The 16,875-nt window shown below is 45.0% G+C and overlaps 1 protein-coding gene across 3 annotated transcripts in view; it reads left to right on the forward strand.

Moving 5' to 3' along the window:
* SLC20A2 (solute carrier family 20 member 2) overlaps nucleotides 1-16,875 on the forward strand; it is a 172,510-nt gene that overhangs the window by 105,576 nt on the left and 50,059 nt on the right. For all 3 annotated transcript variants that reach the window (XM_063919968.1, XM_063919969.1, XM_063919967.1), the window contains exon 3: nucleotides 14,116-14,256. In XM_063919968.1, the coding sequence (XP_063776038.1) occupies nucleotides 14,116-14,256 (141 nt within the window). The remainder of the gene's footprint in view (nucleotides 1-14,115; nucleotides 14,257-16,875) is intronic.

The raw sequence follows: 16,875 nt of genomic DNA on the forward strand, positions 1-16,875 counted from the left end.
CACATGGAAAGTGGTCATGCTGTTGGCCCTGGCCTGGGCCAGGCGCGTGTCAGAATTGGCGGCTTTATCCTGTAAAAGCCTTATCTGATTTTCCATTCGGACAGGGCGGAATTGAGGACTCGTCCTCAGTTTCTCCCTAAGGTGGTTTCAGCGTTTCACCTAAACCAACCTATTGTGGTGCCTGCGGCTACTAGGGACTTGGAGGACTCCAAGTTGCTAGACGTTGTCAGGGCCCTGAAAATATATGTTTCCAGGACGGCTGGAGTCAGAAAATCTGACTCGCTGTTTATCCTGTATGCACCCAACAAGCTGGGTGCTCCTGCTTCTAAGCAGACTATTGCTCGTTGGATTTGTAGTACAATTCAGCTTGCGTGTCTTTTTCCCCCCACATATTTTATGATTGACAACCCCTAGAACTGGCCTATCACATTGACCAAACATTATCTTATTTGGCACTAGATCATCAAACCGTGGCACACCTGCAAGCACCCTGAGGCACCCCAGGTTGCCAGGGCACCCAGTTTGGGAACACTGTGTGATTTTATGTGTGTGTCTGTATATACAGTATTTAAGAGTATGACTGTGTATGCATACCCCCCATCTATCCCAATTGTGATGGTATAGTCTTGCTTTTAAAGTACTGTGCCCTCCCCCTTGGACTGCAGTGTCCTGTGGAGAGGAAAGAAAGGGAGGAAATACTACTGTATGCGTGCACCCTGTGTGACATGAGCTGAGGGCGTGATGTGTGATTACGCCCACTTCAAGTATGCGTCTAAGGCTAGGGCACAAGAACACGAGCCCCATATCTCAAATTTTGATCTTTAGCTCCGCACCCTCCCAGTTTTAAAGGAGCTAATGAGATTTCTAAAGGTGGAGATTTAAAGGGAGAAGAGAGGGCCAAGCACAGGTACTTGTGGGATGCTGACAGGTTAGTGCTCCCCCCAGGATTTTTTGGGGGGCAGGGCGCCGGTGCTGCAGGGGCACTTTGGCTCGCGCATGCACGTAAAGGGGGCGTGGCTGGCCTGGGAGGGGGTGTGGCCCCACTGTCATCACCAGTGGGGGCGTGCCCAGACCGTCGTGTCACTCATGGGAGCTTGCCCTGAACCTGCGGAGGTGCTGAGCTTCCCCCAAGCTCTACCTTGAATGTGAATAGATGCCGTGTGCGGCATCTATTCACATTATTCACACAGCTGCATTGGGCAGGCTGTTTTAGCAGGGCAACCACCGCTGCAGCAATCCACCAATCAGGCCTGTCTGGTAGAGTCTGGCCACTCTATCATACAGGCCTGATTGTCGGATTGCTGCAGCGGTGGTTGTCCTTCTGGAAGGTTCTCCTCTCCACAGAGGAATTCTGTAGCTCTGACAGAGTGACCATCGGGTTCCTAACTAGAGCCCTTCTCCCCGGTCGCTCAGTTTAGATAGCCGGCCAGCTCTAGGAAGAGTCCTTGTGGTTCCAAACTTCTTCTATTTACGGATGATGGAGGCCACTGTGCTCATTGGGACCTTCAAAGCATCAGATATTTCTGCATCGGGGTACACTGGTATTCCACAGGGAATAACATCGGGGTGTAGAGTTGGATCTTGATCCAAGGCACCAACAGGCTAAAGCTTCCACTGTTCCCAGGATGCACTGCACCGCCTCCTCTATAGTCCCGCCTCCAGGCGCTGGAGCTCAGTTTGTAAGTTGGTGCTTGCAGTGCAGGTCACTAACAGGTGGGGCTGCGCTAGGCAGCCCTGAAAAAAGCTTTATGACATGCTGTGCTGCGGCTCCATCACCTCCCTCAACGGTGCTGCATACTCCCGCGGCCGAAGATGCACCGGTTATCAGGCACACCACCGCTGTCACTCTCCAGGATCGCGTGGCTGCACTAAAGGGAGGAGGTAAGAGGGACCCGCCAGTAAATCGCGATTCGGTCGCGGCCCAAGGAAATGGACCGTGCCGCTGGCGTGGACACTGTGTCGCACAGGGACCCCACTATATCCACCAGGGCAAGGAGCACAGGTTGGATTTACTAAAATCCATTTAGAAAAGGCTCCACAGTATCCAGTGGTGAAGTCCAGCAGAAGGGGGAAAGGTGCTGACCTGTAGCCCCTTTCCCAGCTCCGGGTGCCATCTACTGCTGGTGTACCCGCCTTGGAGCTGCAGTTCTCTCTCCCTCACTTCCTGACTAAGATTTTGATGCCATTACATAGCTGGGCTGATATCCGGGACTGCTGGGCACTCTCTCCTCTGTTAATCCACCTATATAATCAGCGCTGTGCATTTACAGACACTTAAGTATTCTACATGTCATTTTAGACAGTGTTAGTTAAGAACAAGTGTTCTGCTATCTGAATATTTAGTACAAGTATTCTGTGATATACATCCAGTGTTTACTGTGCATTGTTATATCTGTATACACACACATGTAATTTATTAGTCTAGGTGCAGTTTTATTGTTTATATCTAAAAAAATCTGCATTGTACCTGTGACTGAGTGTGCCTATAGCTGCTGTGTGGATTCCATTCTTGTGTATCGCACGTTTTGCTATCACTATATTCTGTACCCTGGGAAACTAGGTGTGTCAGGGTCTCATATATAGTGCTCCACAGGGTATTCTGTTTGTATCCTCACTGCGTTTTTCAGTCACTCCACACCACTTAAATCCTCGTGTGCTCTGTGTTTACTGTCACAAAACACGGGATTATTTGCTGGTTTTTGTGTTTATCTGGCTACATCCCATACAATGTCTGCAACACAGGGCGGTACATACGCGGACGTGCCTGCATCATGCAGTGCTGTCGTTATGGATTCACCAGTGTGGGAAGTGTTAGCTGCTGGTTCAGGCACTGGGTGTCATACATCTCCTAGTCCGCCTGTGGCCAATCAGGACCCACCTTGGGCAGCTTTTTCAAATATGCTGACTACGCTTGTAACGTGTCTTACGCCCCCTGTGGGGCCTCCCATGCCATTACAGCCACATATTGTCCCAGTAGTCAGTCTGCCGTGGGTGGATACTTTGTCTACCCAGTTACAGCAATTAAATCAGACTTTGGTTAGACAAAAGTCGACCCCACGCCCCTCTGGGGCCAAGGGTTCATATAAATGGGCCATTTCTTCCTCACAATCCATTAATATTTCGGATAATTCTTCCGATGAGGATTGGGAATATACTGATCCGTCAGACACTGATACAGTTGCTTCTATTGAGGACTGTACAGCCCAAGTTGATGATCCTGACCTTGTGGAGGGTATGAAGCTGATTTTCCAGATTGATGAGGACATTGAGCCTCCTGTTACGTCTAAGAAACCGGATAAGTTTAAGCGTCAGAAGGTTACTAAAGTAGTTTTGCCACATTCTGACTTTTTATTTGACATACGTCAGGAATCCTGGTCATCTCCAGGAAAGAAGTTTTCCCTGTCTTAAAAAAAAAAGCTAGCTAGTTATCCTATCCGTGCGGAGTTGAGTAACAAGTGGTCAACTCCACCGCCGGTTGACTCTCATGCGCTCATCTTGTGGTGTCAACTACTTTGTCACCACTGTCACCTCACTGAAGGAACCAATAGATAAGCGTTTAGAGGGATGCCTGAAGTCTATTTATTAACACTCTTACCGGTGCTGTTCATAGACCCACTATGGTGGCCTCTTGAGCAGCAAAAGGAATTGAAGCATGGGTTTAGGCAATTGAGGATGAGCTACCTCAGGATTTTTCTGACACTGCCAGACAATATCTGTAGTATATTACCACAGCCTCACACTATATTCAGGAGATGGCCTCTGATGCAGGGTCATGGCGGCCAAGGCATTGACTACGTCTATCCTGGCTCGCCGGATTCTGTGGTTGAGGTGGACCTGGACTCTAAAAAGACCTTGGAGGTGCTTCTTTTCAAGGGAGACATACTATTTGGGGAGGATCTGAACAAGATTGTGACTGACTTGGCGATGGCTAAGACTGCGTTTCTCCCAAGTACTAATCCTTCTGCTCAGAAGGCTAAGAGTACAACTTTTCATTCCTTTCGACCTCCAAGTAAAGCAAAAGGTCAGGCGTACCCGAGACAGGCTCGTACTTCCAAAACCACTAAGCCCAAATCTTAACAATCCTGGGCCGCCCGTCAGCCTGCTTCCAAACAAGACAAGCCTGCTGCATGATGGGGTGGGCCTCCGCCTAGGGGACCCCAGGGTGGAAGGCCGACTTCTGCAGTTCGCCCAGGCCTGGTTAAAGACCACTTCAGATGCCTTGGTGCGGGAAGTTGTCTCTCACGGGTACGCAGTCTCTCTCAGTCTCTTTCAAGAGACGTCCCACTCGCCAGTTCTGTTGAACGGTTGTCCCCTCGGATCCGTTGAAAGCGCAAGCTCTACACCTGGTGGTACCTCTGTCCCAGAGAGGCAGGGGATACTATTATTTTTAGTTCTGAAAACCAAATCGGCCTTTCCGGCCTATCCTCAACCTCAAATCATTGAACAAGTTTGTAAGAGTGTCCAAATTCCGTATGGAAACTCTGCGCTCTATTGTACTGGCCATGGAACCCGAAGACTATATGGTATCCCTGGACATACAGGATGCTTACCTGCACATACCTATTGCCATTTCGCATCAATAATATCTGCGATTTGCTATTGGCAACCTTCATTTTCAATTCCAGGCTCTGCCATGTGGATTTGCCACAGCACCTTTGATTTTCATTAAGGTCATGGTCGTGATCACTGCTTTAATCCGTCGTCAGGGAATTGGGATCCTGCCGTATCTGGACAACTTGCTGATTCTGGCGAACTCCCAAGATGTCCTCCTCAGTCAATTGGAGATGTCGGTCCAATTCCTACAAGCCCACGGGTGGCTCATCAATTGGAAGAAGTCCTCGCAGTTCCCTGCTTGGAGCATGGTGCACCTGGGGTCGCTGCTGGACACACGCAGCTAAAGACTGTTAGGTTCTGAAACCTCAAGACTTTCGACATGGTAGAGTATGCTTCATTTCACTCCTGCCCTCTGCAGAGGTTAATCATTTGCGAATGGGACAGCCTGCCTCATCGGATCAGGTCTCAAATGATATCTCCTTGACTCCTGAGGTTCGTCTGTCACTGAGCTGGTGGCTACAGGACCAACAGTTGAGCAGGGGCTGTCCCTTCTGGATCTCCAACTGGGTCCTCCTAACAACGGACGTCCGTCTGCTGGGTTGGGGCGCGGTGTTGGAGCAACACTCTCTCCAGGGTCGGTGGACCAGTGAGGAATCTCTCCTCCCGATAAACAATCTGGAATTGTGGGCAGTGTTCAATGCGTTTACACTGGCCCTGCCTCTGGTACAGGACAGGCCTGTTCAAGTACAATCGGACAACGCCACCACGGTGGCGTACATAAATCATCAAGGCGGCACTCTGAGCCGCATGGCATTGATAGAAGTGTAAAAAATTCTCCAATGGGCGGAACGCCATCTGTCAGCCATATCGGCATTGTTCATTCCGGGAGTCCTCAACTGGTAAGTGGACTTCCTCAGTCGTCAGGATATGCACGCCGGAGAGTGGAGTATTCATCCCGAAGTCTTTCAACTCCTAGTGGACAAGTGGGTCCTACCAGATGTAGACCTTATGGCATCTCGACACAGTCACAAAGTTCTGATCTTCGGAGCAAGGAAAGGGATCCTCAAGCAGCATTCGTGGACGGACTGGCAATTCCATGGAACTTTCGGTTGCCATATGTGTTCCCTCCAGTGTCACTCCTGCCCCGGGTAATACGGAAGTTCAAGCAAGAAGGAGGAATACTACTTCTAGTCGCTCCAGCATGGCCCAGACGGCATTGGTTCTCAGACCTGCAGTGTCTCTCGATAGAGCGTCCTCTTCTACTTTCTCAACCTCCATACCTCCTCGTTCAGGGCCCTTGTGTTTACCCGGACTTGGCAAGACTTGCTTTGACGACATTGCTCTTGAAGCATTACTCCTGTGAGCAAACCGATTCTCTGAGGCGGTCATTCAAACTATGTTGAAAGCCCGTAAACCAGCTTCGGCTCGTATTTATTACAGGGTCTGGAATCCTTACTTCACATGGTAGGCTGCTAAGAATTATGATTCATATACACTGCTCAAAAAAATAAAGGGAACACTAAAATAACACATCCTAGATCTGAATGAATGAAATATTCTTATTAAATACTTTGTTCTTTTACATAGTTGAATGTGCTGACAACAAAAATCACACAAAAATTATCAATGGAAATCAAATTTATTAACCCATGGAGGTCTGGATTTGGAGTCACATTCAAAAAGTGGAAAAACATACTACAGGCTGATCCAACTTTGATGTAATGTCCTTAAAACAAGTCAAAATGAGGCTCAGTAGTGTGTGTGGCCTCCACGTGCCTGTATGACCTCCCTACAACGCTTGGGCATGCTCCTGATGAGTTGGCGGAGGGTCTCCTGAGGGATCTCCTCCCAGACCTGGACTAAAGCATCCGCCAACTCCTGGACAGTCTGTGGTGCAACGTGGCACTGGTGGATGGAGCGAGACATGATGTCCCAGATGTGCTTAATTGGATTCAGGTCTGGGGAACGGGCTGGCCAGTCCATAGCATCAATGCCTTCGTCTTGCAGGAACTGCTGACACACTCCAGCCACATGAGGTCTAGCATTGTCTTGCATTAGGAGGAACCCAGGGCCAACCGCACCAGCATATGGTCTCACAAGGGGTCTGAGGATCTCATCTCGGTACCTAATGGCAGTCAGGCTACCTCTGGCGAGCACATGGAGGGCTGTGCGGCACCTCAAAGAAATGCTACCCCACACCATTACTGACCCACTGCCAAACCGGTCATGCTGGAGGATGTTGCAGGCAGCAGAACGTTCGCCTTGGCGTCTCCAGACTCTGTCACGTCTGTCACATGTGCTCAGTGAGAACCTGCTTTCATCTGTGAAGAGCACAGGGCGCCAGTGGCGAATTTGCCAATCTTGGTGTTCTCTAGCAAATGCCAAACGTCCTGCACGGTGTTGGGCTGTAAGCACAACCCCCACCTGTGGACGTCGGGCCCTCGTACCACCCTCATGGAGTCTGTTTCTGATCGTTTGAGTAGACATATGCACATTTGCGGCTTGCTGAAGGTCATTTTGCAGGGCTCTGGCAGTGCTCCTCCTGTTCCTCCTTGCACAAAGGCGGAGGTAGCGGTCCTGCTGCTGGGCTGTTGCCCTCCTACGGCCTCCTCCACGTCTTCTGATGTACTGGCCTGTCTCCTGGTAGCACCTCCATGCTCTGGACACTACGCTGACAGACACCGCAAACCTTCTTGCCACAGCTCGCATTGATGTGCCATCCTGGATGAGCTGCACTTCCTGAGCCACTTGTGTGGGTTGTAGACTCTGTCTCATGCTACCACTAGAGTGAAAGCATCGCCAGCTTCCAAAAGTGACCAAAACATCAGCCAGAAAGCATAGGAGCTGAGAAGTGGTCTGTGGTCACCACCTGCAGAACAACTCCTTTATTGGGGGTGTCTTGCTAATTGGCTATAATTCCCACCTGTTGTCTATTCCATTTGCACAACAGCATGTGAAATTGATTGTCAGTCAGTGTTGCATCCTAAGTGGACAGTTTGATTTCACAGAAGTGTGATTGACTTGGAGTTACATTGTGTTGTTTAAGTGTTTCCTTTATTTTTTTGAGCAGTGTACTTTCAAAACTTCCAGACTTGACTTTTCTTCAACAAGGCCTACACTTGGGCCTTCGTCTGGCCTCCCTCAATGTTCATATATCTGCCTTGTCAGTGTGGTTTCAGAGAAAAATTGCATCTCTTCCTGACGTTCACACTTTCACTCAGGTTGTTCTACGGGTTCAGCCTCCCTATGTCCCTCCTGTGGCTCCATGGGATCGATCTGTCGTCTAAAATGCTCTGCAAGAGTCTCCATTTGAACCTCTTGAGTCTGTGGACCTTACATGCCTTACTCATAAGGTTGTTTTTCTGTTGGCTATTGCCTCTGCTAGGAGGGTGGCAGACTTTGGCGCTTTGTCCTGTCGCTCCCACCCTTTCTGATTTTTCACCGTGACTTGGCAGTTCTGCGATCTTGCCCTGCTTATTTACCTAAGGTGGGATCATCTTTTCACTTTAAGCAGGAGATTGTGGTTCCAGCCTTCATCTCTTCTGATTTTGTCCTCCAAAGAAAGATCTTTGAACGTGGTACGGGCTCTCCGTATTTATGTGGAAAGGACTGCCTCTATCAGGAGGTCAGATTCCCTTTTTGTACTTTTTGGTTTTCACAAACGTGGCTGGCCTGCGAATAAGCAAACCTTGGCCAGATGGATTAAAATGGTGATTGCACAAGCTTATGCGCAGGCTGGGCTCCCAGCTCCTGCTGCTATCAAGGCCCATTCTATTTGGTCGGTTGGACCTTCTTGGGCGGCCCGCCGTGGCGCGTCCGCAGAACAATTGTGCAAGGTGGCTACGTGGTCCTCAGTGAACACGTTCATTAGGTTCTATGCCTTGGATAGTTCCGCCTCCCAGGATGCTTCCTTTGGACGCTGGGTTCTTGTGCCCGCTACAGTACATCCCCTCCCATGAGGAACTGCTTTAGGACATCCCCAATGTTTTTCCCTGTGAAATACCAGTGTACCTCGCTGCAGAAAAGGAGATTTATGGTAGACTTACCATTGTTAAATATCTTTCTGCGAGGTACACTGGATTCCACAGGGCGCCCACCCTGACGCACTTAGCTTCTTTGTATGGCATTAGCCGCTAGTCCCTTCTCCTGTCATGAGAATGTGGTTCTATGTGACTAACATCTACCGTCTCTCTTACCTGCTACTACAATGGACTGGTTAACAAAACTGAGCTCCAGTTCATGGAGGTGGGGCTATAGAGGAGGCGGTGCAGTGCATCCTGGGAACAGTCAAAGCTTTAGCCCACAGGTTCTCAAACTCGGTCCTCAGGACCCCACACAGTGCATGTTTTGCAGGTCTCCTCACAGAATCACAAGTGAAATAATTAGCTCCACCTGTGGACCTTTTAAAATGTGTCTGTGAGTAATTAATACACCTGTGCACCTGCTGGGTTACCTGCAAAACATGCACTGTGTGGGGTCCTGAGGACCGAGTTTGAGAACCCCTGCTTTAGCCTGTTGGTGCCTCGGATCAAGATCTAACTGTGGAATCCAGTGTACCTCGCAGAAAGAGATTTAACAATGGTAAGTCTACCATAAATACTCCTTTTTTTTTTTTCTGTAACCTTTCCCAGATTTGTGTCTCGAGACCATCCTTTCTTGGAGGTCCATAGGCAATTCCTTTTGACTTCATGCTTGGTTTGTGCTCAGACATGCACTGTCAAGTGTGGGACCTTATATAGACAGGTGTGTGCCTTTCCAAATCATGTCCAATCAACTGAAATTTACCACAGCTGGACTCCAATTAAGCTGTAGGGACATCTCAAGGATGATCAGTGGAAATAGGATGCACCTGAGCTCAATTTTGAGCTTCATGGCAAAGGCTGTGAATACTTATGTACATGTGATTTCTTAGTTGTTTTTTTTTTATATATATATATATATATATATATATATATATATATATAAATTTTGTCATTATGGGGTATTGTGTGTAGAATTTTGAGGAGAAAAAATAAATTCCGTTTTGGAATAAGGCTGTAACATAACAATGTGGAAAAAGTGAAGCGCTGTGAATAGTTTCCGGATGCACTGTATGTATTGAAAGTAAAAATGCATATATAAACCTTTATTAGGTTTATTTATATTATATTGGCACGTGCCACATTCAGTGAAATTCACCCAGTACAGATAAAAATAAATGTTAAATGCTTATAAAACTGAACTGTTTCATATGTACGGTAATAATTTTTACATACGCTTAACTTGCTTTAGAAACACAACTAGGGTGTATTTAGCATATATTTGAACCTACTGTATGGACTTTGAGTTCTGCATCCTTAAATTTTAGCTGCCTTGTTAGTAATCCTCAAAAGATGCTTGAAAGTAAATGGTGGCTAAGAAAAAGGAGGGGACTGTAACATTTTTCTTAATGTTAGGCGTACTAGAAAAACAGAGCAAAAGTCAACGTGGAAATGTCTGCTGGAAAATTAAAATACTGTGTGGGATGAAAGCTTTCAAGACACGTGAAAAGCATGCCTGAAGGAATAATTTTTATTTTATTTTTTTTATTTTTTTTGAGTGTCTGAATAGTCTAGTATCAAAAGCAAAGACATCTCTTATGGTTATTAAAAATAAAATAAAAAAATTACCACATCTGGTGTGGAATAAACAAAAAAAAAAACAACTGACATTGACACTAATATTTTATTCTGTCTCTTGCTAAACAGTATATATTGCTTTAGTTACAAATGCTATTCCAAATTTAAAGGTAGATACACGAATAAGTCACATTATTATGACCACCTCCTACATTTGATGATGGCAGCGCGTAGCCCATGAATTACATCACATGTCATGCGCTGGCTCAGTGGGTATGTAAGGTGTGTGATAGGCCATCTGAACACATATCACTCGTTGCTGTCATGGGCTAAAAGGGGCGATTTTATCCAAGTTGCAAAAAGGGATGATTATCGGCTTTCAGGCCAAGGGTGGCATTATTTCTGAAACAGTGCAGTTTGTGAACTGTTCGCATGCTGCTGTGGTAAAGGTGTATAGTGACTGGACAAATGACAACATTGCGAACAACCGATGTGGAAACTGCAGAACATCATATGCCATTGATGCGAGAGTTGAACGTCTGTTATGAAGGTGGGCAAGAGTCGACCGACACACTACAATGGAGCAGCTGGGAGCTACCAGACGTGTGTCTAAAACAACTGTTACGCAAACCCTGCTGTATATGGGGCTCTGAAGCAGTTACTCTGGCTATTAGCTGGTGGTCATAATAATGTGACTAGACCGTGTATATTTTACCATTGCTAGGTTTAGAAACATAGCCAACTTTTAATTAAACACAACACAAACAAGTTGTTTTAAAATGAAACAATATAAATGTATTCTCAAATTTTGTATAACGCTACTATAATTGGACTCTGTTTACAAAGCATATTTGGGGTATATTTACGATGGAGCGGTTTTGTCAGCTTTGACCAATTTGTTTTAAAAATGCAATAGAAAGATGTGCTTAACAAGCCTGGTTTATCATTTATTTCCATTGGTCAGTGCTGGCAGTGATTTTAGTATATCCCTTAAGCTGAGTACACACGACAATATTTTGCCCGATCCCGCGGATAGGAGCGACATATCAGGTACATTGTCTAGTGTGTATCCATGGTATGCGCGCTCCCACATGTCGGTAGCGACATCCCCCGCCAACTATGAAGCTGGGCTAATGGGGGATGTTGCTAGCTATGATATGCTGCAAAATGCAGCATGTCACGTGGCTACCCACCAACGGACCTGGCATTGGTAAGTGTGTATGCCGACAAGCGAGTGCTAGTGGGTGTGGGGGCTACTGAAACCAGTGTATTCCATTCACATTTCCTGCTGTCACTGGCATAAAAAACATTAAATACAAGCATGTATTTTGATGTCTGTGTGTGGTTTAGGGACTCGCAGACAGCGATGTTTAGGAGTCCCTAGGGTCTGCGCTAATGTCTTGCTGGGTACATATCATCCAGTGTGTACCCAACTTAAGTCATTGGAGCACACAGGCTAAATTGTTTAACACACGCTATGATTCATTTCTGTTTTGGACTGTGAGAGGAAACTGAAGTATCCAAAAGAGAATCTACAAATTCCACATATACAGTATTTCCTGCTGAGTATATAACACTTGACTAATGGGCCCTACACACTGATAGATCCACCGCCGAGCTGCCCGACGGCGGGGGGCATTGACGGGGGGAATGAAGTTTCTTCACTCCTCCCGTCACTCAGCTCCATAGCAGTGCAAGCAAATATGGCCGATCTCTTCCATATTGGCCTGCATGCACAAGCGACGGGGCATCGGCGATGAACGAGCGCGGGACCGCGCATCGTTCATCGCTGGTGCCTCCACACTGAAAGATATGAACGGTATCTCGTTCATTAATGAACGAGATCGTTCATATCTTTCAGTATTATCTGCCAGTGTGTAGGGCCCATTATTGTTCGGGTAGCAATGCTAACCACTGTGCCACATATAGTTTTAATATAAACATAGCTGTAAAAAAAAAAAAAGTCAGAGCATTTCTGAGCAATATATTTTTGCACATATTTGTATTGCTGATAAGCGTATAATGAGATGCAATTTTATTGTGTCTGTTAGTCAGACATCCCAATTTCTGTCACGGTGTTAGTAGCTTATAGGTCATAAATGTATCACCCAATGTTTTTCACAGAATTCAAGTAACCAAACTGTCAAGCTGTGTTCACAAAGTGGTGACTGCATGTAATATTGGTAATGTCACAGGAGCATGAAAAATACCCATGTTTGAGTCCCTAGGCCACATACAGACTGTATCAAAATACATGCTTGTATTTAATGTTTTTTTTTATACTAGTAAGAGCAGGAAAATGTGAATGGAACGCACTGGTTTCAGTGGCCCCCTCACTCACTAGCACTTGCAAGACCTTGCTTGCCTTTAACATTTCATTAGGCGGTTTTTACAGCGGAGATCAAAGTTACACTAACCGTTGAGTTTCCTTTTGTAACTGTGAAGTTAAAAATAATTGTCAGATGTCTAGTGAATATATCTCACAATGTCATATACAGGAAATCAGACTGCAGCAGGAGCAACTGTGTTACAAGGATTTATGTCTCTTATATCCCTTTGACAACTGTAACTAAATCCCTGGTTTTTGCATGTGAACGTGCATCAACCTGGGATATTTGCATGTGTGAATGCAAACTACCCGGAACTAAATCCAGGGTCTCTGACTGTGCTCTTTACCAGTGTCAGGGCTGAGACCCGGGAATTTTTCCGGCAGTTAGTCTCAGCAAATTCTTGGCAGCGTGTGTGAAAGGGGTCTAGATTGTGTTTCTGAGTAACTTTACTGAGGTCTTCTACATATGCCAGTCATCAGAGACACTTTAAAGCCAAATGTAGTTGCATTCTATTTAGAGCTTGCCAAACAGCACAATTTTATATCTATATATCAGACGTAATATTGAAGTGACAAATTGTCTTTGTAGTAAGAATGGGAGGAAACATGGAAGACATTTATATTAGTTATACATACTATATATTAAAAAAAAAATTGTTCAAGTCGCAAAGTCCTGTGTCTGAGAACTGGCCGCCCAAACTTAGAGGATGGGGACAGTTGTCCATTGCAGACTGGTGATGTAGCCAAATGCATGAATAGTCTTGTGTGTGTCATTTTGCCATCTATGTGCATGGCTAAATTGCTTGTATGATAAAAAGCGCTTATTATTTATTAACAGTTTCTTATATAGCGCAGCAAATTCCATTGCGCTTTACAACTGGAAATTAGAGTTTGAAATAAAGAAACTTGGACTTTATATGTGTTGTCAGTCTCGTTTTTTTTCACTGCATGATAAATTGAACATATCCTATATTTAATAAAATTCATATGGTACTTACTATAAAAGGCTGTTTTTCCCTTTTTAGCTCTACCATTTTTGTACTATCGAGCACAGTATTTTAGTTAAGTTGTGACATGGTAATTTTTAAACCCTGAGACATGAATTTAAAAACTGGTTAGTGACTTGATGTCATATAAGACTTTAGGCCCTTATTAACATGCTTTGTTATTAGGGAATTCAATTAATCGCAATGGATGCATTGTGCCAGTCCGATACCTCGCATCTCGTCCATTCACATTGTAAGTTTTGCCTCGTTACTTCATGGAGGTGTGAAGTTAAACTTGCAATGTCTGCAGTACTGTACGTATATGCCTTATAATGCGTACAGTCAAGGATCACGGCCATGTTATGCGGCACATTGCTTAGAATTGAATACCCCCCTTGGGTATAAAACGTAATTATGGTGCCTTAGTTTTTAGCCCTGGTGATGCTTTAAGGAGCTAAATATACTCCAATCACTCTATTGGTTTTGCATTTACATTTAATCACTAACAGAAATGTAATAGCATAAAGGCAAACTGGTACAAAAAGAGGGCCTACAACAAGTGTGCACATTATATAATTGTAAATAGTACCTACCTGTGCAAAATTCTTTTGAGATGTGTATTTGATATTGTTTATGTTTCCCCCCCCAGGTTCGGCTGTTTGGCAGTTGATTGCATCTTTCTTGAGACTTCCCATCTCCGGGACACATTGCATTGTCGGAGCAACAATTGGTTTCTCTCTTGTAGCTATTGGTACACATGGTGTTCAATGGATGCAGCTTGTCAAGATTGGTAATTGACATTTCCTTTTATGAGTGAGGGTATGTGGAAAAAATGTTTCTAGAAATATCTGGTCTCCGTTCAATAGATCCATTTTTTTCCTGAATATGCAGTGTGCAAATTGGCCATTTTCAAATCTCAAATTTGCTTTCCCAAAATGCTTGTAGACGTATAATATTCCACCCAAACATCATACAATTGGAGGTAAGGTTTTGTTTTATTAGGGTCAGGTATTATTATATTGGTGCAGAACATATGTTGCTATTACTGTTTACCTGTATGTGTTTTTTTTTCTTTTGGTCCCCAGTATTTTCACTGACATTCTCTTAAGTCATACACACATGAAGCTTTTGATCTGTAGCACAATTGCTTGATCGCATCCTCCATTTGCATGTTCCATTGTGTGTCACACAATGTGTATATACAAATTTATACTAATGAACAAGTAAATAGAAAAGGTTGCACTTCTTTTTTTTTTATGATAAATAATCTAGCTCAAATATTGGGTTCTTTTGTGGTGGTTTATATTTAAATGGCTAGTGACCCATAGTAACTGAGAATAATTTTTACATAATGAGGCTATAGGATGTTTAACTAGAAATCTGTCCCTGGTACCTTTACACTTTCTGGTTTTATATATTTAATATGTCTCTTGCCATGCTGAGAATACCTCTGCATATGCTACTGAATTAATGCAGATGCACACAAGCAAATTCAGAGGGTTTTCTAATACTTTGTACTTAATAGAACATAATGTTTTGTTGGCGCCCATGCAGTGGGAACAAATTTCCAGCTAAAGTCCTGGTTAGGGCGCTCAAACAGGAAATCAGTGCTTTTGCACACTTCAGTTTGCGCCTCGCAATCTGTACTGTCTAACCCCGCCGTCCCCTGTTCCCAACTGCGTGCACACCTGGACGGGAAAAACAATTGAATTGCTCCATTGAGCGCCATTTAGTGGCAGTTGGGGGCTTCTCCCCTAAAAAGTGTAAACATTTTTTTCTGGTATTTTCCGTAGTCTATTCTGCTCTCTTCTTATGACCTTGCACTGCATGGAAACATGGAAAAATGTCTCTGAAAGTGCTTGTCTGAATGAGCCATTAGGCTTTAGTGAGCATAGGCTCAATAATGGGATCTCTCCCTATCCGTATTTAATATTATTCCAGAGCCTAATAAACATGCATATCTTGGGTGCATCAGTTCACAGGTTTGAGAAAGTTCTCTATGTATTTTACATGTACTGTACAATTTTCCAAATATAATATTATGAAAGGGAGTGGTAACGTTCAGGCATGTGATTCTGAAAGCGATCTGTTCCCCCTTTTCCCATGCTTTCCATGTACTCTAGTAATGAAAAAAGTCTATATGCATATGACAGCTTGACAGGATGTTTAGGAGGTGATGTATCAAGCCATGGAGAGAGAGAGGGAAAGTGGAGATGTTACTCAAAGCAACCAATCCACTACTAACTTAGATGGCGCCCGATGGAACAATGTGTTGCTCCGATTGGCGCTGAGATTACTGTATGATGTTCCGTCACTTTGACGGGCTAATAACTAGTAAAGTAGGAATGAGCTAGTAACTGTGCACCTGGACAAAACCATGCAGCACTGCAGGTGAGTGGGATTTAAAGTGTATAGAGAGATTTACATTTGAAAGAGGCGTGTCCAAACTCAAATCTAAATTGCTGTGTAAAAATAAAGCTGCCCAGTATTGGCTCCAATATTTTGGAATATTTTTAGTGTTGCAGGCAAAGGAAATGGTCACTCTTTTTGTAAATACCGTTTTATGGTTTGGTGGCAGGTACACTAGATAGGAGAGACACTTTCAAGTATATACAGTACATGACAGTTCAACAAGATTTATTTTTATGCCTTGAAAGATATGTTTGTTTTGACATCATCAGATTTAGATGAAGACTACGTGAATGTCCCATATGTTATTCCGTTTATATTACTTAGTCTTAATTTAAGATTATTTTCTCTGACGTCCTAGTGGATGCTGGGACTCCGTCAGGACCATGGGGATTAGCGGCTCCGCAGGAGACAGGGCACAAAAATAAAAGCTTTAGGACTAGGTGGTGTGCACTGGCTTCTCCCCCTATGACCCTCCTCCAAGCCTCAGTTAGGTTTTTGTGCCCGTCCGAGCAGGGTGCAATCTAGGTGGCTCTCCTAAAGAGCTGCTTAGAAAAAGTTATTAGGTTTTTTATTTTCAGTGAGTCCTGCTGGCAACAGGCTCACTGCAACGAGGGACTTAGGGGAGAAGAAGTGAACTCACCTGCGTGCAGGATGGATTGGCTTCTTAGGCTACTGGACACCATTAGCTCCAGAGGGATCGAACACAGGCCCAGCCATGGAGTCCGGTCCCGGAGCCGCGCCGCCGACCCCCTTGCAGATGCCGAAAAGTGAAGAGGTCCAGAAACCGGCGGCAGAAGACTTTTCAGTCTTCATGAGGTAGCGCACAGCACTGCAGCTGTGCGCCATTGTTGTCAGCACACTTCACACCAGCGGTCACTGAGGGTGCAGGGCGCTGGGGGGGGGGCGCCCTGGGCAGCAATGATAATACCTTGTTCTGGCTAAAAATACATCACATATAGCCCCTGGGGCTATATGGATGTATTTAACCCCTGCCAGG

The sequence above is a fragment of the Pseudophryne corroboree genome, chromosome 1, assembly GCF_028390025.1.
Source record: "Pseudophryne corroboree isolate aPseCor3 chromosome 1, aPseCor3.hap2, whole genome shotgun sequence".
Lineage (NCBI taxonomy): Eukaryota > Metazoa > Chordata > Amphibia > Anura > Myobatrachidae > Pseudophryne > Pseudophryne corroboree.